The 27,919-nt window shown below is 42.2% G+C and overlaps 1 protein-coding gene across 6 annotated transcripts in view; it reads left to right on the forward strand.

Annotated features, from left to right (window-relative positions):
• Positions 1-688: 688 nt before the first annotated feature.
• The window catches only part of phldb2b (pleckstrin homology-like domain, family B, member 2b), a 34,765-nt gene continuing 7,534 nt past the window's right edge, over positions 689-27,919 (forward strand). Inside the window, exons 1-17 of one of the 6 annotated variants that reach the window (XM_063912720.1) lie at positions 689-930; positions 7,668-7,724; positions 7,911-8,034; positions 9,720-9,818; positions 10,479-10,562; positions 16,816-16,935; positions 18,974-19,158; positions 19,585-20,775; positions 23,205-23,576; positions 24,109-24,270; positions 24,466-24,603; positions 25,565-25,693; positions 26,241-26,396; positions 26,479-26,589; positions 26,726-26,800; positions 26,920-27,036; positions 27,445-27,597. In XM_063912720.1, coding sequence (XP_063768790.1) covers positions 898-930; positions 7,668-7,724; positions 7,911-8,034; positions 9,720-9,818; positions 10,479-10,562; positions 16,816-16,935; positions 18,974-19,158; positions 19,585-20,775; positions 23,205-23,576; positions 24,109-24,270; positions 24,466-24,603; positions 25,565-25,693; positions 26,241-26,396; positions 26,479-26,589; positions 26,726-26,800; positions 26,920-27,036; positions 27,445-27,597 — 3,306 coding nt within the window. In that variant the 5' untranslated portion in view covers positions 689-897. Of the gene's footprint in view, positions 931-7,667; positions 7,725-7,910; positions 8,035-9,719; positions 9,825-10,478; positions 10,563-12,715; positions 12,914-16,815; positions 16,936-18,973; positions 19,159-19,584; positions 20,776-23,204; positions 23,577-24,108; positions 24,271-24,465; positions 24,604-25,564; positions 25,694-26,240; positions 26,397-26,478; positions 26,590-26,725; positions 26,801-26,919; positions 27,037-27,444; positions 27,598-27,919 lie in introns of those variants that run through there. The other 5 variants (XM_063912721.1, XM_063912722.1, XM_063912723.1 and 2 more) reach the window with 5 other exon arrangements.

Here is a 27,919-nt window from a genome sequence, read left to right on the forward strand (position 1 = left end):
AGTTTTATCTTTAATCTTGATTCAAAACTCAAATATTTTCACCAAGGGGATTACTTGTGTTTTCTGTTCTTTTTTCTGTTCTTGCCAAACAGTAAATATCTTTTGAATAGGGTTATAGTTTTTATTCTCAGGAAGGGAAGATAAATACTTACCTTCTTAAACTATTAAATGAATAAAGTTCTTGCTGCTTTATATTAGTTTTGCCAGTTTGTGCACCAGTCTAGATCTCCAGAGACTGAATGAATTAAAAACTGCATAATGAGTACTGCATTGTGTCATGTTAAGTGAGTCTAGACTGCATTCCTTTTCTAATATCATTAGCCAAACATGCCTCTTATCGTGGTTCCTTATCATTGGAGCCAAGTAGATCTGAAAGAATGCTCTCCCTCTCTTTGTTCCTCTCCAGCCTAAAGGCTTCTCATTTTGAGCCAGTGAGAATGAGAGGTCAAGTGTAGGTGGTCTGTTAACACCTGCACATTATTCCCAGGGAGTTTGTGAGAGAGAGAGAGAGAGAGAGAGAGAGAGAGAGAGAGAGAGAGAGAGAGAGAGAGAGAGAGAGAGAGAGAGAGAGAGAGAGAGAGAGAGAGAGAGGGAGAGAGAGAGAGAGAGAGAGAGAGACTCCCTCCCTCCCCTTGTTCCCTCCCCAGCTCCACTTACAGCTGTTCCTGCATTCCTCCACACGTCGCGATTGGCTGAGGCCGCCGGCTTTTTACACTTGTGAGTGTGTTGTGATCGTGTGTGTGTGAATGTGACACATCATTTAAGGTATCATCAAGACATCCACAGGTTGCTCATGCTTCACAGGGAATGTATTCGCTGTCGGGACTGTCACAGTGAAGAAGTGACAGATTTTTGTTGGATTTGAAGCAGCTGCGTAATTGCGACCTTTTCTGCGCGATGACAGAAGTGGCGAGTCACGCATCAATAATGGTAAGCGAGGCTTTTTATGGGGAAATGAACAGAATACACCTTTTTTCTCATGGGGTTTCAATAGCCACTCGTGTTAAATCCACAGCTCAGGCAACGACAAACTAATTAAATCCAATTTTAATTCCAGATTATGTGCTCAGCAAATAAACGCAGGGAACGTTTTGTATCTGTGACAATGATTTAAAGCCCTCAGTGTAGAAATGCTGTAGGTGATTACACTACAAAAACAAACAAAGACTAACTAACTATTGCTGATGACGTTCGTTTTGAATTAGTACATATGAATACAATATTTGATTATTCTCAGGGGACATTGTGAGGCCCAAAGTGGTGATGAAATGAATTTGAGTTTTTGAATATTGTGTTTTCGTGTGTGAAAAATAGTTTTGTCCCTTATTTAACAAAAACATAACAAAATCAAACCCTTTCAAGATAAGTTCATGACTCAGAGGAGAAATCTGTATCTTCCTTGAGTTCATCCGAGCATACATGTTGTTTCCACTCTAATGCAGCCAGTCATGTGACCTAACTTCAACCATAACATTTAAGAAAGTCTTTCCACCTCCTACCTCTTTAACATGCCAGATTTCAAAGTATGGATGAACATGATGCATGTGTGTGGTTTGTGAGTGTGTAAAAGGTTCACATTGAATCATGCCCTGTGTATCTAAATTGATCTGATTGTTGATCTACCAGTGAGGACATTGTAATGGTACACTTGGGTCATGTGGAGTTGGTCTTTTCAGTTAAGTGGAAATAAGTTGTATGCTGCATATCATGAGTACGGATCCTAATGTAATTATTAGGTTGTGGATTTCTCTTTGGTGGTTCCAAACACCATACAGATGGCAATAGTGAGACTAAATAACATTGTGTGTTACATCAGAGGGACTAATTCAATCTTGCTACAAGTTAAACTCTTTAAATTGTGTGGCTTTTTTAAGCTATATATCAGCTATACACAAACCACATTCAATACAACACTTAAAAGGTTAGATTGTGTGCTGAGCAAATTATATTTCCACTTGTAGTTGTCAGGATTTTTCCCACAGTATTTACTATGAATGCGTTTGCCAGGTGTGCTTGAACTGCCATCAGTTCAGTTTATGATAATATTTAGTTTGGAGGCCAGTGATGCAGCTTTTTTGGTCAACTCTTCTCTATTTCCCTTCATCTCTGAATTCTGAAGTCTGTTTTTTTATCTATTTCCTTTTCCTTTGTTTCCCCGCCACCCAGTTTGTTGTTCTTATTATCTCAAAGTCCATCTTTCTGCCTTCCCCTTCTCTTATCTGTGCAGCAGTTACAGTTCATTTCACCGCGCAAGCTTTGTTAATGTGAGTTACTATACCGGCACACTGTCTGTCCTTTTCTCCCTGTCACATCCGGCCCCTCAGAAACCTAAACATCAGTTGATCCCCTCCATATGGCGGTAAAGGTAATCTGGGCTTTTCCAAAGACACACACACCCGAGATAGAAACTGAAGATTTATTTCCTCCGACGTTGAGTCAGCTGCAATAACAATGGACTTTCTTTCCTGCGAGGATTTTGCACTCGGATAAATGATAAAGAGAGAAATCGCTCAGTGGAGTGTGAGAAATTAGAGGACAATGCTGGTTGTGTTTCAGCAGCGGTTCAAGGTCAAGTTGTGTTAATCAGCTTGCAATGTTTTCAACAAAACACACTGATACTGAGAAGAACAGTCATTTCTGTCCGAAAGGATGCAATCTGTTCATGTGTGTGGAAATGTTGATGTCTATGGTGTGTATGCATGCATAGGGAATACATTTGTGTTTCAAATGTGTGAGTCTAGTGAATAGAAGGGGGGAAGATAACCCTATTTAGCCTTGTGAGTTGCTCTATAAGAGAGAGAGGGACTCCATATTAAACAGCATCTGTGATACAATGCTGGCTTTGTCAGGTTGGAGGAGGAGAGGGTAATGCTGGAATGTAAGGGGTGGGGAGGTTAGTGAGAGACTGAGGGATAGAGAAAGAGCGAGATAAAGACAGAGAGAGAGCAATAAGGGTGACGACATGGCATTTAAAGATGAGACATGAGCACTAGAGAGGAAAACAGGTGGGAGGACGGCTTTTGAAATGGACAGACAGAGAAGAAACTGAGAGATGAGATTAAAAGATATTGTTTCACATAATGGATCATGAAAAGAAAGAGAAGAAGATGAATGAAAATGGGACAAGGTTTCAAGGTTTCAAGGTTTATTGGTCATATGCACAGCATATACAACGTATATGTTGGCAATGAAAATCTTATGTCCCATGCTCCTCCAACAACTCCACATACATGGTGCAAATAAGATAAATAAAATAGTGCAAAGAGAGAGAAGAATATTTACAATAACAACACTAAAGATTTGAGGATGTGAAATATATACATATTGGAATACATTGAGAGTATTTAAATACTTTACACTGTTGAATGAGGAGGTATGGACAGATGCATATATTACGTATAACAGATGTATATGGCAGATATGTATAATATATAGATGTGTGTACTATAAACAGATATTTATGGCAGATGTGTATAATATATATATATATGTATGTGTATGTGTGTACTATAAACAGATGTGAGTAGACATTCACAGAGCTCAGGAGTTCAGCAGTCTTATAGCCTGTGGTATAAAACTGTGACTCCGTTTAGTCATGTTTGACATACACAATCAAAAGATACTCACAGATAACATTCATTATCATTTGGTGCTCCTTGCAAAAAATATTCTATTATGCATGAAACTACGCACAATTTATTTCTGTACCAAGTCTACAAAAGCTCAACTGTCACCTTGACTGCAGCTAGAGGTATCATTATCCCCCCCCCATCTTCTTTAGTGGGTCAAGTTAAAACCCCAGCGTATATATCATCTTGAGGATCGGTCTGCTTTGAAACACCCTTAGCCTGAGGCCAATGCAAGCTACTTCAATAAAGCAGGAGAAGAAGCAGATGGCCAACATAGAATATCTGCGTTCAATGGAAAGAAGAGTCCAGATGATTTTTCTGTTGTACATTATATTCTTTTGTGCATGCCACTATATTTATTAGGGTAATACTGATGCACTTATCAATATTTTGAAGTATATTACACACATATGCAAGTGTGCATGTAACCTGCTCCCAGTCAGTGACATAAACAACAGGCTGAAATGTCCTGAATGCAGCCTGCATCAAAAACAGACAGCAACAATAACAAAGGAGGTAATTGAAACGGAGAGAAAAACAAAACAGATGTAGAGGAAATAAAAACGGAGGAGGGATGAAAGCAGAGGATGAGAAGAATACAAAGGATGTTTTGAAACAGTCTGTGAACGCTGGAGCTGTTTGTCCTTCTGCTTTTATGAGTACTTCCATCACTTTCTCTTTCTCCACCTCCAGATGTGGGGCAAACTGAGCATTTTGGGAGGAATCAGCTGTCCTACAGATGGGATCAAAGAGAGAGTGTGTGCATGCACATTGTGTATGTATGGAGTTGTTTAAGCTGTTCCTCTAATGATTTAAAGGGCTAGTTCAGGTGTAAAACAGACTTAGGATTATTAAAAGTAGGTCAGCTCTGCACATTAACGATATTTTCCCGTACAAGGCAAAAAAACCCATTTGTATAAACGTCCCTAGCTTTTCATTCCATTCTATTCCAGGAGATCATTTGTGATGAAATGTTGACGTTCACGCTGCTGGACGTTCTTTCTCTCTGCCTCATGTCACTTGATATCTGGCTGAACCTGAACCTAATTATTCACATAGAATGTTATTCTGCCTTCAAACTCAATTGGAGCTGTAATGTGGCATCCTGTCAAGTTAATGTTAGGCCTGCCATAAAACTCTACACCAATACATCCAAAAAAATAGCCATTTGAGCTTCGACTGGTGCTCTTATAATAACTTAATATTGTTGCACACTCTTTTCCAACAACTCTGAATCGTTTTTAGACTAGAAAATTGATGCCATGACAGTGCTGCAAAGCATTCATTTATTCATTGGGTTAAAATGTACTTACGATAATTGAATGCAAACCTGGCCACTCTTCTTGTTTTGTGGGCATTAGCTGTCTTCCTTTTACACATGTGGCCTTTCTCCATATGTAGCTCAAGGAGCAACTCTAGCATTAACTCCTGCTTCTATTCACATTAAGTCACTTCAGCATTTTTGAAGTTTTGACTAACGTCTTAAAAAATAACAGTTTCTTTAGTAGCTTAATGTTTAACTATATGCTCCAACTTGGATCTTAGAGTTTCCAAAAAGCAGAGAGGGAACATCCAAGTGATACAAATCTAGATTTTCTATAAACCTGCAAATACCTATTCCATCTAGTAATCTGATGCTTGAGCTCTCCGGTCCAGAGAGCCTGATAGCATCAGGTTTGGTGTTTGCAGATTGTGAAGACCCCCCTTCGGGAAACTAGAGCTTAAATCTGTAAATCTAGAAGGGGGGTTGATTCACCTCACTGCTCGGCTTTAAGTAAAGCACAACAAGGTGAAAACTTGTCTTGACCTGCCCAGACTGCAGCTCACCTGGTGAAAGAAGAAGGCTGAGGAAAAAGAGACAATGAGGTGGAGTAAGGAATAAATGACATAAGGGGAGAGTCAGGGAGGTGGGAAAGGACATACAGGAAGGAAGCGGGAGGAGACCGTTGGAACAAAAGAGAAATAGTCTTGTCATTATTCTCACAGTCGCTGTTGAACTTTGGATCTCCACTGGATCTCCAGTTTTCTGTAGCACCTTCAGACCAGCTGATGTTGCCATCATATAGTGTGTTTGCTTTGTCTACACTAGGGTTGAAAAAAAGTGGAATGCGGGGCCTCATATCTCCATGCGATAACAACAGAGCTGATGCATGACTTTATTTGTAGGTGTTTGTGTGTGCGTGCATAGGGGTTTCATGGGTGGCTGAGTTATAAAGAATAGCAAGTGTGTGTGAGAGAGTGCATTTCAAGGCAATACGGGTGTGAAAGCAGCAGAGGAAGTGACCTCAGTTAGGAAGCTGGTGCTGAATTAGAGGAAGTGGAGTTGACTTTGATTTGGGTTTCCTCTGCTGGAGGAGGAAGGGGGAAAAAAAAGAAGATTGAGTTTAAAAAAGGCAGGAGGATGGGACATAGAAAGGAGGAATTAAGGGAAAATATGGTGAAGACAAGATGGTTGGATAAATAGAAGAGAGTATTTTAGGGAAAATTAGATACTAATGCTGAAACTATGTGAGGTGGATAATGTACTGTATATTATTACAGCGATTATTACAGGATATCTCGGGGAGGTTAAGGGGAAGAGAGGAAGGAAATAACAGAAGGTATAAAAGGAGATGTGGTCGGGGTGGTTTCCCATGTGCTGTAATCATCTCTTTAGTGAGAAGTATTTCACTCCATCTGTTTTGGTTTTTTTTGTGCCTTTGAATTAGTGTGTACGCACACCCAAATAGGAGCAGGATTGTTTTCCCTACATTGAATTGTAGGTTGGTGCAAGGGTTGTCCTTGGCACTGGATCTGAGTGTGTTTACTCAAACACATACATTTCTGATTGTGTTTCCTTTAATCTCGCCCCGTTTTCATTCCCCTTTATGGTTCTCTTCCTTCAATGCCAGTCTAATCCTGCCCTGCTATTTCAGAGTTGGCTTCCTACTTATTCCCACCCTTAAAAGCATGTTTCGTTATCTTGGACTCCACTGTCAACTAAAACAAAATAAGAAGAGTCATGACACTAGTTAGTGGCCCCTAGAGGTTGACATGTATATTACACTCCACAATGTGTTTAAAACGTTGCATTGATTTTGCTGTTCTCAGGTCTGTGCTGAGGCAGGCACTTAATACATACACTGAAGTTAAATGGGCAAATGTTGTTGTGAGCATGAAATTGATCGGTGCAATCTTGCTTCTAGACTAGGAAACCGGTGGCACAAAGGAAAGCAAATTTACTCTCACAAATGTGTTTATAAAAACAGAAATTGTGCCCTACCGTAACCGTCATCCTCTACATGAATATTTAGAAGATCTTGAATAGTTTTCAAGTTCCTTTTTTGCTCTGGACCAAAATCTTTTAATAGAGTTCATGCAACGGATGGATGTTGCTATAGATTTGCTCTGTTGGTTATTAAATGAAACACACACACACACACACACACACACACACACACACACACACACACACACACACACACACACACACACACACACACACATACAGACACACACACAATTAAAGCTCCAGGCAGAGTGATTGTATGCCATGAATAGTTTTTTGAACTGTTTTCATGGGAAAACATTTTTACCAGTTCTTCCCACTAGAAACTGGTTTCTGTGTGAGTTTGTGTGTGTGTGTGTATGTGTGTGTGTGTGTGTGTGTGTAAATGTGTCCCCTCTAGTGGTATTTTCCCCTCGGAACACTTTCATACGGAGAGTTCCTCTCATGTGGCAGCAGCTGTTTGCAGTTGTTTAACTGCATGTGTGTGTATGGGTATAATCGGTTGTGCAGATGTGTACTTGTGTGACCCTACTCTTACATGTCTTTATTATGTCCGCTCAAATGAATGGATGGATGATTGTACGTTTACACTACCATTTTCAGCATAGTGTATAGGCCAAATATGCTGAAGATGATAAGACTTCAAGAGACTGATAGAAGATACTGAAAACCCTCATGTACATTTGAATATAAAAAAAACGAGAACAAAACTTTAAAGACTTTTAGAAATGTTTCATAATTATATGTTTTCTCCTTTCTCTCTCATGCAGGACTGTGAGATGATGTTCCAGCCAGAGTCGGATCAGATGTCCCCAGTTGAACCAAAGGTTAGAGAACACACAGACACACACACACACACACACACACACACACACACACACACACACACACACACACACACACACACACACACACACACACACACACACACACACACACACACACACACACATGTACAGTAATGAATACTTTTTGTTTGAAAATGACCTTTCCCCTCTGACTGATGCTTGTAGTCTCCGCCTCTGGACCTGATTGACACCGGGAAGGGGCTAAAGGTCCAGACAGCCACTCCCCATCTAGTGAGCCTGGGCAGTGGGAGGCTCAGTGTGGCCATCACCCTGCTACCAATAAAAGAAGGTAACACACACACACACACACACACACACACACACACACACACACACACACACACACACACACACACACACACACACACACACACACACACACACACACACACACACACACACATAAACATACATAAACAGCATAGAAATCGTACTCCAAGGGCTAGGATTACCAGGTCATGTATTTTAACACGAGTCATGTAAAGCCTTCACCTGAGAAACCAGATATTTTAGTATGTTCCTCTTCCGTTTCTTTGAACCTCCCTCATTGCTTTGTTTCCTGTTTTCCCACAAAATTATCCCCTCTTTTTCCTCCCCGCCCACACATTGGGTAATTTTCACAAAGTGTCGGGGATAGGGGAAAGTGATACTGGGTCGCAATAAAGTCAAGACAAGAAGCCAAACCTCATTCCTCCCACAGGGTTTCCCTTGGACTGAAAACACATATTCAAACAAACTACTACAACCACATCCCTGGTGTTTTACTTTTACTGTCAGTGAGGATGAAAATTACCCCACTTTCTGGTTAGTGCGCAGACTGAACTCACAGTTAACGGTATACAAAAAGAGGGCAACACTGAGCTACAGACTGGAATCAAAACAGCTATAAAACAGAGATGACTCATGGTTTCATGACAGTGTCTACAACAACGGAGAGAAACTATTTCAATGAGCTAAAAGACAAAAATCAAACACTGTCCCACATAGAAATCATATTCAAATCACACACACCTGATAATTGAGACATAATGTTGGTGCATTTAGAGTTATTTATAGATTCTCTATCATCAGCCATCCACAGGTGTTTTGCACACCTGTCTCATTCACTTTCTTTCACACACACACACACACACACACACACACACACACACACATGCAAACCCCATACATTCATCAGATCAGGAAGCAACAGGTGCCGTCGCTTAATTATTATTCCAGACAGTTGGCCAAACACACAATATAAAAGATTGTAGATCTACAGGGTGATATAATGAGAGACACGCTTGTACAGCTGATTCAAATTCAATAGCCTGCAGACACTTCAGGGAATACTAATAAAACCTGACTGACATTAGATTAATAGCCTTACATTATAGTGAGGATCTGTCCTTGGATAACACTGGTGACTTGTAGAGTTAACATGTGTTTTGTGGATCACAAAGATCTCATTATATTTCCGGTGCAGAGAGACAGAGACGTTTTGTTAGGCCTCCTCTCGACCATGAGAACAGTGCAGAATAAATTGTGGTGGCTTTTTAATAGATTTGATTAACTTTTTGAATAAAGCTGCTGCAGTATTCCATATCATTAACTTTACTAAGTCACATGTCTACATTGATGTAGTTAAACTGGTTGTTTTTCATAAGAACAAAATATACAAAACACAAAATGTGCCCTTTCATTTCAGTGAGGAATGCCAGCAATGTGAAAAATCCATTTAAGGAGAACTGGGGGTCTATTTTTCTCTAAATGTTTCTAAGTAGGAAGAACAACCAGACAAAAAGAACAATTCTGAAGTAGCTTATTCATTTGTGCCACCCATATGGTTCAAAAGTATGTATCCATTTTTGGTAGTGATCAAGTTTCCAGAGAAGTAGAGATTCAACAATGACTGAAACACGTGAAAACCAAAGTTTGTTCATATAATGTTGTTTTTTCTATCTCATTTTTTTCGTATGTTGCATGTTGTTCCAGGAGTGACCCGCATAGGTCGAGAAGATGCTCCAATTCCTCAAGATATCACCATCCATGGTGCAGGCATCGAGGCAGAGCACTGTCTCATCTTCAATGAAGGTTGATGTCAGTTCACTTTACACAAACATAACTTATAATATTAGCAGTTCTTTTAACTTTTTGGACTGGCAAGTGACTCTTAAAATTTACATTTCAAGCTTTTTACCTTTGATTCCTTTTAAAAGGCTTTGCTAAATCAGTGCATGATCTTAAAATCTCTCCTTGGTTTAAAAAAGATCTACTGAAAACAAACCTGACAATGAAATGAAATTACAAAATGTTGACTGACTTCTTTTAAGGGCATTATCGTAACAAAACTGCCGCAGAATTACCATATCACGGGCAAAACTGAGTGAACTCTCGCTGGATATCTGTCAGTAGATTGGTAATTCATTGTGTGAATGAAAGACAATTATCGTTGCAGAGATGTCAAGTGATTGATTACACTGTTGATTTTTCTTTTGTTCCTGTGTGATTCAGTCTGTATAAATACTGTACACCGTAATTATATGACATACAGCGTTCAGCACAAAGCCTTGTAGTGAAGATATAAATACCATGTCTTTGTGTGTATGTTATTATTACAAGTGGTAGTGTAGTTAGAGTCATCTTTCATCAGGGAAGTACTTTGGAGTAATTGTGTGTAGCAATCTGCAGTTGCTTTACTTTGAAGTGAAGCGACAATTTTTTCTAACCTCGTCATTATTACCTCTAACACAGGAGGAGTGGTGACCCTTGACCCCTGTGGTAACCCCTGCAGTCTGGATGGAGTGCAGGTCACTGTACCCACACCACTTACACAGGGTAAAATATACACACTCTCACCTACACGAACAAACACACACGCTGTTATGCTGAGAAGGGCAAGAGGGATATATCGCCACCTACTGGTCATAAACTATGTGGAATAAAAGTTGGTTTAATTGTTTGGAGTGTGCATATCTTAAGTGTTTCATAACTCCTGTGTGTGTGGGAAAGAGTAAGAGTGGTTAGCTTGTGGTTTGGTTAACTTGCATTCTTTTCAGTGTGTGTATGTGTCATATGACCAGTGTTAACATTGTCACATTATGCATGGAAACACGGGGTGTACTGCATTTGTGTGTGTTTCAGATAAATGTACAGGCCTATGTATGTGTGAACATTTCCATATGTTTAGGTATTTGTGTGTGTCTGTGTGTGTGTGTGTGTGTGTGTGTGTGTGTGTGTGCGTGTGTACCTCTGGATTGGTTTAATTTACTGTGGTTTGGAGCTAGCTGCTACAGTGAGTCACTGCTTCCAGCAACTGAAGAGCAAATGCTTTACATCACATTCTGTTTCTGCGGGAAACTTGCAAAACACACATAAACTCAGAGCACCTTCCAAAATGTTAAATATTTGTGTCTTGTATGTCTGTTTTCCTCTGCCCACGTGTCTGTTTTTTGTCAGCCGGTATCTTGATCTTTTTTTATCTCTGGTCAGTCTGTCCTCTCTCTTCAGCCAAATTCACCTTTTCTAGATTTAGCCCATTACAAAGCTCTCCTTGTTTTACTGGGATACACTGCCAGCTCCATACCCTTTCTATGTACCCCTTTCTCCTTTTCATAGTGTCCTGTGTGGTCTTGCAATTTCCAGTTAAATATTCACAGGCCTAATTATCTTCCTGCGCTGCCTGGCTGATTCAAATATTGACATCATGTTGGTGTGTCTACAAACACGAGGACAGGGCGTTGTGAATTCACAGGAGCGGAGAGAAGGACTGGAAGAGAAAAAGGGGTTAAAAAAGTCAAAAGGGCATGGTTTGGAAAATTATGGGGAGAGAACATCTTTCAGAAATACAGGCCTCAGATGCTCTGGGTTGAGTTAGTGCGACCACATGCACAAACTCGTAGAGTCACACACAGAGACACATGCCCGCTGTAGAGCAGCCTGGAGATGATTAGCTATGTTTAGGACGGGATCTGTTCTGTATTCGGACTTCAGAGCTTGACCTGGAATCACATCAGTACTACCACTAACTCACTGGGACAGCTGGAGTCACTTGTTGAAAAGTAATATGTTCATACAGCATGATTACAATAATCCTTGTGAAGCAGAAACAACCGCAGGTTTTTATTCTCCCGTTCTAATACTTACAAAAAGCAATGGGATTACCTTTATTTATGCATTTCTGTTCACATTAAAATGGAGCTTGGGTATAAAACTCAATCTCCCAGCATTCACACTGGTCTCAAGCAAATGCAAATCAGGTTGCTGAACCAAACACAGCTGCTCTTATATCCAAGCTGTTCTCTTTCTCTCTCTCTGTCTGAATGGGTTCATGTTTTATTGAAAATGCTTGGAGTTAAGAAAGCATCTGAAAGAAACAGTTTGAAAGACTACATTTGACTCAAGCTGAAAGGCAAAGTAGAAAAATTCTTCCATTATGGGCTGTAGCTAGTCAGTCTCTGTGGCATACCACCAAATATCTTACATGCCCTTTCTCTACTGTTGCTTTGTCTTAGAAGTCAAATGAAATCCTTCTCAAATTAATTAGTGTGTATTATAATAGAATCCAGCCACCAGTTTTAGAAGATTTTGAAGTCAGTGTCTGTAGTGCAGCTGTTCTGGGGGAACACTGGTCCAATGGATTTCAATGAAAAGAGAAGAAAATAGGTAGGTAGACAAAGAAAAGCTGAGAGGGCGTCCTCCAAATACCTCACTGTCTAAAATCCTTTGAATATACCATCTGCATATAGGGGGTAGTGGTATCCCCGTTTAGTTTTACCTGTAGTATTAACTTCTTACACTCGTCTCTTTTTCTCTTTTACTTGTCATGTGGGAAGTATAAACCTTCAATAATAATGTTCGATCCATTAACAACATTTGAAATCCGTTGCTGCAGTAAAACCGGAGATTGCCACCCCTTTTTACCAAGAGTTGGTACAGTCCGGACTCAGTTGATGCTAAATCAGTGAACTTTCTTCCACACGGAGTGAAGACGGGTGAGGAGGTTGTTGGAAGCTGGGGAGGAAGGCAAACAACAACACAGGGACTGGCACGAGTGTGTATATACATATATAACAATTTTTTTTTGTTGAAAGAGTTATTTTGAGGTCTTGTGACGATAATTTGTTTGACGTTAAGACGAAGAAAGTCGTTTTTTTCCTGATACGTGTTCACTGAATGGGACTAAACAGGTATGTAACGGATTTGTATTAAGTTAGCTCCTTAAATAAAGACACATAAGGCTACATTTAATCAGGCAATGTTGTGACCTACTACTACTAATAAACACATTTGTGATTGTCATATTTATAACCCTCTACCTTTTCTTTTAAATACATTATGTGTTTTGTAGCATACCTATTTGCGAAGATGAACACCTTACAATTGTTGGCGTAGTTGTGCTTTCTTTGGATCTATATCCATACATCTGTCTGTCTGATAGTGTGCCTAGATGCTCTTTGAACAGGTTGAGCAATATTTATTCCCATTAATCGATAGATGTGTTTATTTGAAGACTCCTCACACTGCTGATTGGAGCAGAACTGCTTATTTACCAGCCATGAAGTGGAGCATTTGCTGCTATTACTGGTTTTCCTTTAAACAATCCATATCCCTTCTGATTGGCTGCAATGGAAGTCCCATCTGTCACCTTAAACCAACGGATGCACTGAGCTGAAACTCTTTTTAACTGCTCGAATTGTTTAAAAATGACTGTAAAGCACAACTTTATATGACTTGTTGTTGAAGAATGGGGTGGGAGTCAGTGCTGCTATTGCACTCCAAGCCACTGAGTTGTGAAAGTCAAATGTCTTATTTACAGCCAACTTTTGGAGGCTTTCCATTGCAACATTTTGGCTTATTGTCTGCACCTTTTGGTGGAAATACCATGGGTGTGCATGCCTCAGGGTTATAAATTAACAGGCAAGTTCACAGACTGGTGTGGATGCACGTGACAAAGAGCCCATGGCTGTGAGGACAGGCAGTGGTCAGGATACCTGACACCTGAAAACAATACGTCCTCATTGTTCTGGATGTAATTCTCACTTGTCTTTCTTCTCCCGGCCTTAAGCACCTTTTTTCGGGTTTAAAAGCACACTCTTACACTATAAACCAATTGCATCTTTCATCAGTTTGCATGGTGTTTGTGTTCATCCTCCTTTCTGATGGATTAGAGTTTATTTTTTATAGATTATACCTGTTGTTGTCTCCAGGCCTTCAACCTTTGCTTAAGCACAGTGTGTCTGTTTGGGGTGAGGATCAATAGGTTGTGTGCATGAGAGTTGAGATAGAGAAGATATCTACTGAGCCGCCGCTGGGGAGACAATACATGCATCTGTTTGTTTGTGGGAGAAAGAGAGACTGGAAAAGTGTGAGTGACTGACTGACCTAATCTGCAGCAGCTCCCCTGAGAAAGACCAGTCTGTTTTTTTATGATAATACTGCTGGACCTTTGTTCCCCAGAGAGAGCTTGTGGTTTTTGAGGCCAATTTACACTCCCACTGGGACCTTGTGTGTATACATCTTTTCATGAATGAGTAAATGTAGTGCAGTACCATGTAGATTTAAGGGAACAGTACAACATTTTGATAAAGCAGACTCAGGGATGTTTTTTTTCAGACTGCATCGGGAAATGTTGGTGATTACTTGTTATTTCTGTGATTGCTTCGCACGTCAAACCAGACCAATTAGCAGGTAAGTGGGTTTCATCCAAGCACATGTTCGTCATGGGATCTTTGCCATCGGTTTATTTTTCATTCTAACTTAATGGTCTCAATTTGGCAATTCCTCCACTTAAGTTAACCAAATAGAGAAACAGTTTTGAGTTTCCCCCTTCCATAACACTGTGGTGAGAGTGAAGTTTGGTCCGCTCAGATCTACAAGGAAACAAAAATTGACTCCAGACGTGATAGGGCTCCTACATCTGCTCCCTCAAAGACTCTGAGGTCTGACTTTGTAGATTGCAAACTTTAAATGATCCTATAAATGTATATACAGACTAATTTCAAGTGTTTTGTTGTCGTTGGAGAGGGTCTGTCCATGTGTGTTTGTTGGGGGGCTGCTTTGACGTGGGAGGCAAACCTAATTTGCTGGTAAACGTGGATGAGATTAAAGATGTTGCGTTGTAGATGGTATGTCTTTCTTGTGTGTTTGAAAGAAGAGGGGATGTGTTATTGAGGACAGCAGACTCACATTTATTTAATTCGGAGGCAGTTAAGGTTAGCATATCTGCATTGAATTGAATTGAATGTGTTCCTTGTACTTTACTTTACACCATCATAATATACTAGTTTGTGTCTGAAACTGTAAGATGAGGTATAACAGTTAAATCTTCAAGTTTTCTCACAAAACTGTCTCCATCTTCCTTTCATTTTCCCTGTCACAAACACATACTGTATATTTGCTGATGCTGAAGGAGAGGATTTGCAGTTATTTGTTAGCTAAGAAGTACTGAGAGGAAATTAGATTGACAAAAGAGGTGGGGGTTGTGAACAAATCAGGGCGACACACTTTACTCCCCACTTTAAAGGTGGCACATGGCGAGCCTATTGAGGGAAGGAAATTAGATTTTTACAAGAGCCGACTGCTGGCCAAGTGTGTGTGTGTGCATGCCTGTGTGTAGCTGTTGTGCTAAATACTGAGACTTGCTGTGATTCATTAGGCAGACACTGTTACGAGACGTGTTTTCACACACACACACACACACACACACACAGAGCATGCACAACATTTGCTAATGTCTGGCAATGAGAAACATGTCATTATAACATGCTCACACTAACCTTCACGGTGACATGTGTGTGTTTTCTATCCTTTTTACTCACAACAAGACACTCATCTGTTGATCTCTCTGTCAGGATGCCACTGCTTCACAGTTTGCGCTCAAACCGGCAGGATTGCGTTTGGATGAGTGCGTATTTGAGAGGTTCACAGTCCAGCTGTGTAGACTCAACATTTCTTACACTGTGTGTGTGTGTGTGTGTGTGTGTGTGTGTGTGTGTTGGCTCCACCTCACCACGGCACTCAGGTCCCCCCCTGTGCTGAGAAACTACAGCTTTGAAGGCAGAATCTGCTCTCTGCACTCTCAGGCATTGCCTAGACAAATATGAGCTCTTTCAGCTAAACTATAATCGCAAATTTGGGTATTAGCACGACTTTTCATGGGGATGTTAGTGAAACTGGACATTCGGTGAAGAGTGAGAAAGAACAGGGCAAAAGGGATGAGAACGAGAGAAGGGGAAATGAAAGAATAACAACTTTTTCCATTCAGTCTTTTTCCATTCACCCTCTAGCTATCCCCCCTCTTTCCTCAGTGTCTGACTTCAGGTCCAAGGAATCTGATGTTACTATTCAGGAGGTTATTTTTTAGCCTTTTACACACATGCTGGGGTTTACTGTAGTGCTTATCTGACGCTGCTACCCTCCCGGGTGGAGGTTAAAAGAATGGAGAGGGCAAAGAGATTGCATGTGTGTGTGAAAAGGGACAGACAAATGAAAGGGAGAGCTTTGTTTGAGACGGTCTTGTGATTTTGTTTCCTTTAACATCGTCTGTTTTTTGCTGTCTTTACTGTTGCCCTTTTCTTGTGTCAGATCTCCTGTGAGTGTGTGTCAGCACTGCTGTCTCTCCTCTCTCTTCTGAGGTATTTGTACAGCTGAGGCTGCCTGTGTGTATTACAGGGGTTGTGACCCTGACATCTTGTTTAATACCTGGCCCTCTAAGGGTAATTGATGGCCAGAGCAAACACTGTGGTTGGGAATGGCCCACTGTGCACGAGTGTGTGGAAGTGAGTTTCTGGCTGTGAGCAAATACTCCAGGCTCAGACCAATGTTAAGCTGTATTTATGACTGCCTCTTCACACTTCACACAGCAGTGTTTGGTATAAATATGTCGAATGGCCTTGTTCTGTGCTCTGCAATATCTTAAAGCTTGTGCCACACTTACAAAATAATTCCATGTTTTAAAAGGACTTTTTGATCCATGCGTACAGTTGTTGATGTAAATCTTTTTATACTACACTTTGCCTTAAAATACTCGAGCTCTGTCTCAGTAGTTATTAGATTTATCTCTAATTTGACCGTGTGTTTTTCTCTCCAGGTTATTCTCTGTGTCTGGGTAAATCCTATTTCTTTCGGTTCAACCATCCTGAGGAAGCAACCAGAATGAAGAGCATGCTTCCTCAAAAGAGCCCCGTGTCAGCTTTGGCCTACAACACAGGTACACACAAACACAGAAGAACAAAGTGGGGTGAACTTTTTCCACGACCACGACCTGTACTTGATCCTCTTGGTTCCTCCTCTCTCTTTGTTCTGCCACATCACCATCACCTCTTCCACCTCCCTCCCTTTTTATCACCTAAACCATTTTTCCATCTGTTTTCCAACTTTTCTGTGCGTGTAGTTCATCACCTGATTCTTCTTATATAACATCTACTCTCACCCCATAACATCTTTGCTCCCTGATAAGGATCTCATTGAAATGTCACAGCTAGTCACGTCCAAGACAGGTGTGTAAGACTGGGATGTTATTTGTGAGTATGTGTGTTAGGGAGACTGAAGGGTAGGGATAGGGCAGGTGTTTTTCAGCCATCCCATATGTCTTTTATAAACATACACTGTCACACACGCTCTAAAACCGAAAGTCAAAACATATTGGAATGTTATTGTCATGTGGTGCCCCCCCTCCCCCTGTTTCCTTGGTGATGCAGCTGGGCTCTGCTGTCTCTGTAGTGATTGATTGGACGTTGAGCAAGGTGTGCATGTGCCATTATCAGTGGAATCCTCGCTCTTAAAACTCCCAGACGTAAGGAATGCACTGCGCTGATTCTCTGCTGTTTTTGCATACACATCTCACACACATTTGTTATTACAGGCAGCCGAAATCTTAACTTATATCCTGCAGATTGCCAACACCCACAGTCTGACATGTGCACGTACAGTGAAGACTCCCGCACAAAGAGTACTGAGCTTAGCATAGAAGAATAGTCACGATAGAAGGGAGCTGATGCACGCCAGGCCTCCTGTCTAAATCTGCCCATGTATGGACACAAACACCCTGCGTGTGTGTATGTGTGTTTCTAGTTCTTATGATGTCTTTAATTTTCTGGCCCATTTCTCTTTACCATGTAAGGTTCGACATTTTCCCACACAGGCTTATATTCAGCTATGGCATGCGGGTTTAGTTACTGCAGTTTAAAGAATATATAAATCTAAAAGGCAAAAGCTGAATATCCTTAAATTCTCCAGGATATAATGTTTTGGTATATGTATGTACACGTGTGTGTGTTTCACTCAGGCGGACCCATTGTTGTCAGTTGTAGGAAACTTTGTGTGTGTGGGTGTTTCTGACAGTTAAACACTGGGTGGTCTAAGCTTGAACATTGTTATAGCTCCTTTTCCACATAAAGGCGCAGATGGATTAAAAACACTGGCTTGGTTTCTCACATATTCCTTTCTACTGCCCTCCTCCCCGTGTTTTACGTGCATTTTTGATGATAGGATACTATTAAGGGAGGGGGCTTTTTTGTGATTCTGTACAGAGAAAGTGGAAGCTATTATTCAAACATACTCCCACCAACCTCAGCAATATTTCTCCCCAGTAAAAGATTGTCTAGATTTGTCTTTTCAACTTCCTTCCTGCTAAATCTGACTGACTCAGTTGAGGTTTGTCAAAAAAAAGACCCCCTCTCTGCTGAAGCTGCTTTTTAAATAAAAGGCTAAAGGAAGGGTGGGGGGCCTCTTGAGGGTATTCCAGAATATTTTGTGGTCTTTTTCATCCCCCAAAATCCTACTCTGCAGAACTGAAGCCGAGTTAGCATTAGTGTTTGTCTTGGATCTAATGGATGGTTGTGCGGAAGAATGTATTTGCATGCTGTGTGTGTCTGTGAGTGTGTGTGAGTTGACTCCTATTCTGGGTCATTCGCCGGTAGTTGCAGAGTGTTTGGGTTGGGTTTGTTCTGCCAAGAGCGCATCTATGAATAGCCGCAGCTTCAGGTACATACTCAACCTCCCTTCAACCATAATTTATTGCTCTGTGCCCTTCCCTTCTTCCTTCTTCTACCTACTTCTTTCCCTGTTACTGATTTTCTAAAAACTGAACGGACAAAAATGCCCGTCCATCTCTTTATCCCTTTTGTGTTTCTTTGTTTCTTTTTCCCAATTTGTATCTCGTTCCTCCTACCCATGAATGTATATCTACACTTCCACATATTATACAATTCATTTAATAATTCAATCTTCTGCTCTCTAACCTCCAGACTACCTGAAGTTCAGCAGTGACTATAGCCATTCGGTGGTGGGTGGCACCAGCAGTGCTCGGGGGATGAGATCTGCCTCAGAGCTCCGGGACTTGATGGACACCCTGCAGCGCAAGAAGATCGCCCTGGAGAACAGCCTGAGAGCCAACGGGAATGCAAACCCTTCCTACTTCAGCGTGACCCAGGTCAGCCATCATAAAGCTCCACCTCAGGATATGTTGTTGTGCTTTCTACGTCATGCTCCGACGGGTTTTGTAGAATCTATATGGTCAGTGTGGTTGTTTGTATTGGGGTAAACAGATATGTCAAGGGTTTACTTATTATCTACAATAGTAAATATGGCTAACCGGGGTTACTCATTATCCTTGGTGATACAATAGTGTTCAACTTGCAACACTAGATTTAATCACTACTGATTATTCCATCACAAGGCTTTAAAAAAATAAGTCCTGGACTCTTATAGTCAACATCATCTTCTTCATTTTAGATTAAATTACACTTTATTAATTAATCCCAAATTGTAAAATGGTTTTGTTACTGCAGCATGTCAACAAGGCATTGCACACGAGTTAAAATAATAGTAATACATTTTCTTCCTTTCCATCTTTCAGTCTCCCCCCACCACACCTATCACGAGTCCTACCACATCCTCATCATCCTATCAGGACCAGGCGAGGCGTTTCTATGGCTCTGAACGCGCGACTATGTCTTTGAAATCTCCTCCCCCTCTTTCCCCTGGACGACGATCGGACCCTTCTTCTTCTTCTCTGTCCTCCCGCTCCTCGGTCAATCGCAACCATGACAACTACGGCAGTATCGATAGCCGGCGGCTGCACAATGCAGGCTCCTCGTCTTCACTGTCCACATGGAACGGCGGAGGCTCCACCACTTCTGTTGATTGCAGCAACAACTATCTCCTCTCTCTTCCTCCTCCGTCATCCCGCACTCCATCAGCAGGAGGGGCAGCCAGCATGCCCTCAAGTCCCCGTCTTGGCCGCCGCAGCTATGGCACCCAAGAGCCAGTGCCCAGCAGTAGGACCAGGAAGTACTCAGCAGGCTCTCTTAATGGGATGATGGGAGCAGGGCACAGTCGCTCGCTTCCACGCCTCTGCCCCACCCAGTCACCCCGCGGCACCAACAACGGAGTCCTCACCTTGTCGACGCTGCCTCCACGGCGATCAGATGCCGCTGGTGGTGATAAATTTAACAAAGACCATTACAATAACAACCAGAATGGCAGCCCTGACGTTAACCACAACTCCAGCCAGCATTCCTCCAGCAGGAATCAAATCCGAAACGCAACTCAGGGAGAAAGTGTTGTGTCTATCTCTCTTTCGTCCCCTAAAATATTGCCCTCCACCACCTCCTCTATCTCTTCCACAACTGCCCCACCGGATGTTACCCTCCCATCTAAGACAGGGGGCTCCTCTTCTCCTCGCGTGGCCAAAAAACTCAGCCTGACCTCGACTAGCTCTGTGGGCTCCATCAGCCCCACGTTTTCCGACCCACCAGAGCAAGAACGGCTGGCCAGCAATGGGGTCTCCGGGGAGAAGGAAAGGCCCAATGCTGCCCCGGGGCATGGACTAGGAGAGAGGAGGTCTTCATTTGGACAGGCAGGGCTGGAGCCTTGGATGGGGCTGGGTGAGAGGAGGCAGTCGTTCGGTAAGGCAGGAGTGACCCCACCTGGAGGATTCAGGGAGAGAAGGGGCAGTATCAGCTCACTGAGCGGGAAGGAGGAACTGACCGACTACCACCTGCACCAAAAGGAGGAGAGACTCCGCGAGCAGGAGGTGGAGAGACTGGTGAGTTTGAGTTTGCACATGTGGATTCTCTATAATGTTCCTCGTGTTCGCTGCATCTGCCAAGTCATGTGATGGAAAAATTATGCAATCAAATCAAATTTCTCTCGTTAGAAATATAGATCTAAACTGTGATTCAGAGAATTGCAGCCTGTTGCTGTTAGGATTGCTGAAAGAACATGGTGTTTATATTTGAATTGGAATATAGTTTTGCACGATGATGCACAAGAGATAGATAGATAGATAGATTTTAAGAATGCTTCCTCCACACTATCCCCCTCATACTTACTCTCCCAAGGAGCGTCAAACACACACACAGGTGCCTCTGGCTGAAGGCCCACACTAACAGCACTATTCTTAACTCCATGCTTGGGTTGTGTGTGTGGTGCATGTTTATGTCAGTCATCTGGAGGTCCGCCCAGTGTGGTTCGTACCACTGAAGAGCCACAGAACACATCAGTCAGATGTGGGCTAGAGAAACCATGAAGATTAGAGAGCGCAGTTGTAGTGTAGCAGGTGGATAAACACACAGATGCTCAACATGTAATGACAACTGGACTCATAATCCAACACCCTTCCTTCTTTTTTATGTCTCTCTTTCACACAGCCATCTCTGATAAGTGGCCTGGTGTCTCTTAAACTGTGAGAAATAGTTTTCTGGATGCTATTCAAACCATATTTCTCAAGCATCTCCGTGGCTTTAACCTACCCAATTTGCACTTAGTCCAATATCAATATAGAACGCATAAACCCAGCAGTTTTGCATTAAAGGTGTGGTTTTAGTTTATGGTGCAATTTAAAAGAGAACAGCATCCCGTTGGGCATGTTCATTTCAAATAGTCCTAATCAAAGACTAATTTGAGCTTAAATATTTTAAAATCTCTAAATATTATTATATATGTTGAATAGTAAATCTGAAAGATAACAAACGAGTAACAGTTTTCTTTAGTGTCTTAACCGTGTCTGCCCTCTAGTGGTATGACAGGAAACATGCATTCTTTCCATGTTGAGATGTTATTTTGATTAGAAAAATAATTCAACTGCTTCATCTAACCTAAGATGACGCTGGTTAGAGGGGTCAGAATACTGTGTCCCAATTCTGTGTCCAAAACGTTTTCTTTATACTGTCCCTCCACCGTCTTCCTGTCATGGTTTCTTTCTCCATCTTTTCTCTACACAGCCTTCATCCTTCAGTGTGTCTTCCTCATCCTCCCTCTGTGTGTCGGTCTATTTGACAGCTGATTACTATAAAGGCTCCACAGAGGCTTGTGTCCATTAGAATAGAACAAGGTGACAAACTGACACAGCATCAGCTCCTGGTTCACATTACCCCACTGTCAATGGGGTGTATATGTTTGTTTGTGGGCTTTACACTGGTAAACCATTTGGAATAGATTCACATTATTTTGCTGCATTTGAATAAAATACCTTTCCTAACCATTTCTTAAACAATGTTGGATAAATGACGAGCAACATAATGTAGGCTTTGTGTAGCTCTAGGATGTCTCCATATCTCTTGAGTCTGTGAATCTTCCACAGTCCTAACTTCACCTGGTTCAGATGCCTTCCTGGGGCACAATTCCCTGGAAAGTGTCCTGTTTCCAGTACACACAGACACATTCCTGTGTTTGAAGTCATGGCCTGTTCTCGTGCACACTTCCTATCGTAGTTGACAGCTGTCCACCTTCTTATTAGCTCACCCTCTTTCTCTCTCACTCACACTCAAACACATTCACACACCTCTGTCCCACATTCTTTTTCCTAACCTCCATTTCTAATATTACATACAGAGGCTTGCTGTGTGGTTTACATACTTCCCTCCTCCAGAGAAGCTACTGCTGAACCAATGAGGGGTATTTTGACCCTCTGCAGCCTCCGTAGCGTCTCATATAGCTTTAGTTAAGGCAGGCAGAACTGTGGAAAGGAAAGCTCTTGTCCAGTTAAAGGATAATATTCTTTCTAGGTTATACGAATGATAATCTAAACTAAATGATGTAAATTACAAACAAATGAGGATGGTACTGAATGTATTTGGGACTAAACAAGGACATTTAATCCAGAGGGATTGACTTCTGCGATGCTTCCCCAGGTAACCTGATCATTGGAAACTTTATTTTATGATGGAAAGAAATAATACCCGCGGAGCTGTTGGCACTTCTATATAGTGTGGAACATTCAATCTGTGCATTTCTTTTAACCAAATTGAGAAAATATGTGTGTATATTAAGGAATATAAAAAATGCATTATGTATTTTATACTGGTTTTGGATTTTTAAAATCTGACAAATTGAACTTCAATGTATTATTTTGAAATGTGTTTACTATTTTAATTGTGAGAGCAACAAAATACTGGGTTCTAATTCTTTGTTGGTTTATACACTGACTTGGATTTACAAGCTGATTCTGATAACTCATGCTTTTTGCCATCTCAGGAGCGACAGCGACTGGAGACCATCCTGTCTCTGTGTTCGGAGCTGGGCCGGTCGGAGAGAGACGGAGGTGACCCCTCTTCCACTTCAGCCGTGTCGGATCTCCAGAAGATCAACCAGGAGCTCGAGAAGCTTCAACTGAACGACGAGGACGATGACGACACACCATCGGTCTTTTCTGATTCTTCAGCTGTTAACGGAACAGGGAACGGACACATGGCCTCCCATGGATCGGAGAATGGCTTCTATGATGATGACCTGCAGGTACGACGTAGGCGCAGCAGCGGTCAGCGGGACGGCAGGGCCGAATCACCTGCTGTCAGTCTGCGGAGCTACGCCGCTTCACCTTCTCCACGTGCACAGAGGACCAACGAGGTACAATAGATTTAAATTGGTTCCAACTTATATCACATATTCTAATCCAAGTGATTTTTTAAGGTTAAAATTGGACTTTTATTTGAACAAATGTATTTACGACAACAGATTATCCTCTGTCTCTTTTAATTGGGTCAAATAGATTTGAGTGTCACACAGCTATAGCACCTTTGTCTTGGTCAGCCTCTTAAAAGATCAATCAGGATTGATATTTGATGTGTTTATGCTCCCTGTTCTTTCTCAGGATCGCTCCTTAATACTTGGAAAGTATCGACATACACATTCTTTAAGCACACAGATGGGATATATTTACAGCCCATTTATTAGATTAGAGCAGGCTAAGTGTTAGACATTAGAATTGACAGCTGTGGTTTGTGCGTTGGTGTGTGTGTGCTTGTGTCTGCATGTTGTTTTGGCTGCAGAAGACCAATTTCACCAGAATACATCACATTTGAAATGGTGGTGTCACCATGAAACCCATATATAGATTATGTTTTACCACATCCTAACAACCTGTGGGGTTTGATCCTAGGCTTTAGAAGATGCAGCTCGTCGTCGCGGACAGGCCATGAGGGCTTCAGAGGAGGAAGTGAGGCGTGTAGAAGAGGAGAGGATCCAAGTGCTCAACAACATGGAGGAGCTGGAGCAAAAGATCAAGGAGCTGGACAACCAAATAGACGAATCTGCACAAGAGGTAAAGAGTGAAGAACGACGGCTCTGTGGGGCTGACAGACACAGCAGAAAAAATACCAATGCACAGTTTAATGTCAAATAAAGCATTTTATTTCATTTTGAAATCGACAAACCAGTTGTTTCACAGATTGTCATTTAGTGTAAGTAATCCCGGATCACTACAAATGACTAACTTACCGGTGTGTATTTATTAAAGGTGGAGCTTGAGCGAGCTCTGGTGGAGGCCGAGCAGGAGTCGGAGGTATCCGCTCTCCAGCAGGAAAAAGATGCTCTGGAAGCCCTTCACAACAAGATGACTGACCTGGAAACCAAGTCCCAGCAGGAAAAACAAAAGGTACATAGCAGGGATTGAAATGGATACCTTCTGTGAGCCATAATGGCGGAGAAAGGAGAAATGTACTTTTAAACAGTTCCACTTCATATTGAAAATACACACTCTACTTTCTCTCTGATACATTTCGGGGTCATGTGACCAACTGGTAGGTGTTAATCCTTCTCATACTGTCTCTGGTCCAAATATATATCTGTTAATACTGCCCAGGGTATAGCGGTCAACATGTGATCCTATCACGCACACACTCTGCGGGAGGACCCTGGGTGTGGTTGAGTGTGTGAAAGTCTGTCGACATTTATACCAACATATGCTGTCATTGACAGGGAGGGCTGTAAGTTGCTAAACGGATTGAATTTGTTCTATGTGTGTTTGTGTGCACATGCTGCCTTGGTATCTGGATGTTTTACTCTGTGGTATTCCTTAGCCTAATTGTGAAAGCGTCATGGAACCCGCAGCCTTTAAATACTGCAAAATGATGCCGAGTTAGACCGAGGGAAAGATGTTCAGATCGTGTTTCCCTGAGTGCTGAACAGCCAGGTGAAGTTGAGTGCTTGTCAGATTTGGGGCGTGTGTATATGTTGTGTTATTCGTCGAGAGGACCATTAATCCACTGAGCCATCGCTTCTCATCCAGTCATTTCCATTCAAACATAATCCCCAGGAGTCAGAACTCATGACTCTATCCATACTCCCTTCATTACTACTCCCCAGATCTCCCTCCCTTTAGTTGTTTCCTGCAGCTTTCCCTCCCCTCCTCCCTCCTGGCTAACCTCGCTGACCTGATAGCCGTAGTAACTAACTGTGGCTCCCTAAATCCCACTAACGCTGCCATCCTCTCTCTGTCCTGTGTGTGTGTGTGTGTGTCTGTTTCCTTGTTCGTCCGTACACATGATCAAATGTGCACATGTACGTTTGCGTGGGCATGTGTGCGTCTATGTGTCGTGTTCATGTTTGTATGCCAGGCGTGCGAGGTGCTACAGGCAGAAAGGGGCAGAGTAGAGAGGTTGGCTCAGATTGTGTGTGAGCAGCGCTCCCAACTGGACAGCTGCCCTGAGGCCACCAAGGAGCCCCTGCAGGAGCAGCTGGCCAGGGTCAGTACACACACACACACACACACACACACACACACACACACACACACACACACACACACACCTCTCACAGGCACAGGAAGACATGTACTTTAATGAGTATACCAATGGATCCACAAAGAATTTACAAAACATAGACAAGCAAATAACTCAAATGAAGTGGGAAACAGCCATTTTCTCTCCTGAGTTAACTTGCTCTCCACCCCAAAGCTACCTTTTGATCTAATCCTGGAACATGTTCTGTTCGCAATATCTCACTTTGAGATTTTTATGTGTGCACATCTTTATTTCAACATGGTTTGAGCCTGTATAAACTCAAGAGTTGGATTTAAGAGTTTGGCTATTATAGAAATATTGCAGATGTTTCGGCATATGGTTTAATTGCCAAAATGCAGCATGGCAAGTGTGTGAAGTGTTTTTTGTTTAACTGCATCTTAAATGTACATAAGGTGTAGTGCTTAACAGTATGTCGAGTTAACTTTGGTTTGCGATTCCTTTGTCTTGCCTGTCTACCTGATAAGTATTTCTGTGTATGTTTGTGTATCAGGACGGTGAGGTTTTGGATGCAGAGTCGAAACGATTCGAGGACCTGGAGTTCCAGCAGCTGGAGAAAGAGAGCAGGCAGGACGAGGAGAAGGAGATGCACACCCAACAGCTTCTCCGGGAGATCGCAGACTTCCAGCGGAGCAGTGTGTCTCGCAAGGTAACAGCGGTCTGTTTGTGGTGAGTTAAACTTCATGAGTGAGCTACAAATGCTTAACCAGCGGGTTTTGCTTTTCCTTCAGGAGCGACTTTTAACTCTTAAGAAGCAGGCTGTGCAGATTACCCAGCAGGCTCAGCGGGAGAAGGAAAGCTTCTTGAAGGAGAAGAGCACCCTCGAGGCAATGCTGCAAAGGGTATGATGATACATGTTGACAGTTGATGCGTGTAGTCATCCTTTCTTGACCAACGGATATAAACCAAAAGAAAAACCCATCAAATAAAGGTACTCTAGTTTTTAACGTTGTTTTAAATGTCTTTCTTTTCTATTAGGAGAAGGAAAACCTGTCCATGCTGGAAAGGAAATATGCTGAGCTCACTGGTGGCCGAAGTTTCACTTTAAGAGAGGTAGGTTTGATTGAAAGCTGTCAAACAAGGAAATGAACTCTGTCTGCCTCTTAGAACTAAGAAAAATAAAGCGGGCTGGACTCATCATTCTTCATTGTTGGGGTTTCATTCTCTGCTAGGAGACAGCCTCTCTGGCTGATGTGTGTGACACCACCTACTCCAAACTTTCTCTTCCTCCATTCAACCCTTACGCCTTCTCATCCCGCCTTTCCTCTATTTCTCTCAAGAAGGCAGAGGTATTGTTGATGGTTTCACTATTATATTATTTTTCTGTTCCTCTTTGTTTAAATCCATCTTATCCTTACTTCCTGTCCCTCGTTCCTTCCTCCTGGTCCTTCTTTTTGCTTTTTCGATCTCTTAACTGCCAGATCGGAGACTAATTTGGTTCATTCTGAGCACAAATGATTCTCATGTGTATTAATAGAGGTAACCTTGTAACAATGTCTATTGTCTTGTGTAATCCACTCATGAATGTTGACAGGACAGTGTAAGTGATACTTGTTGTAATTGTTGCTTTGAACCTGCTAAAACTACCACTAAGTGTCTGCATCATTCTAACTACTAATTCTCAGGTTTGTAATTAAACGGCTGACTCACTCCATGCTATGCCTCACCCCTTCTCTCTCTACATGACACTTTTCCAGGGCTATGTCACAGTCAGTGAAATCAATGAGCTTTACTCACAGCTTGGGGGGGACCCTAAACCCGCCCCTGCTCCTGCTCTGACCAGTGCCTCTACTGAGTCCGGGGCAAAGCCTTCCTCTGATGAAGACACCCCCAAACCCCCGGAGGAAGAGGTGTGTGTAGTGGTGTAAGGGGCTAGATGGTGCAAAGTGTGTGTGTGTGTTTGAGTGAGTGTTTCCCAAATGTTCCTCCTTCTTTTGAACTCTTCCCGTTTTCTGACAATGTACCTTTCTTCTTTCCAAAGCTCTGTCCTTCTTCTTCTTCACCTGCAGACTGTCCCTCCTCTTCCTCTTCTTCCTCCTTTCATCCATACTCCCGCCCCCTCCCCAAAACACCCTCTGTGCATTGGCCAGAGAACATGGTGTCCTATCGAGACCCCTCTCCTCTCCCTGACTCCCCCCCACCTCCCCTTCCTGTCAAAAAACATCGCCAGCA

The sequence above is a fragment of the Eleginops maclovinus genome, chromosome 21 (assembly GCF_036324505.1).
Source record: "Eleginops maclovinus isolate JMC-PN-2008 ecotype Puerto Natales chromosome 21, JC_Emac_rtc_rv5, whole genome shotgun sequence".
In the NCBI taxonomy this organism is placed as follows: Eukaryota; Metazoa; Chordata; class Actinopteri; order Perciformes; family Eleginopidae; genus Eleginops; species Eleginops maclovinus.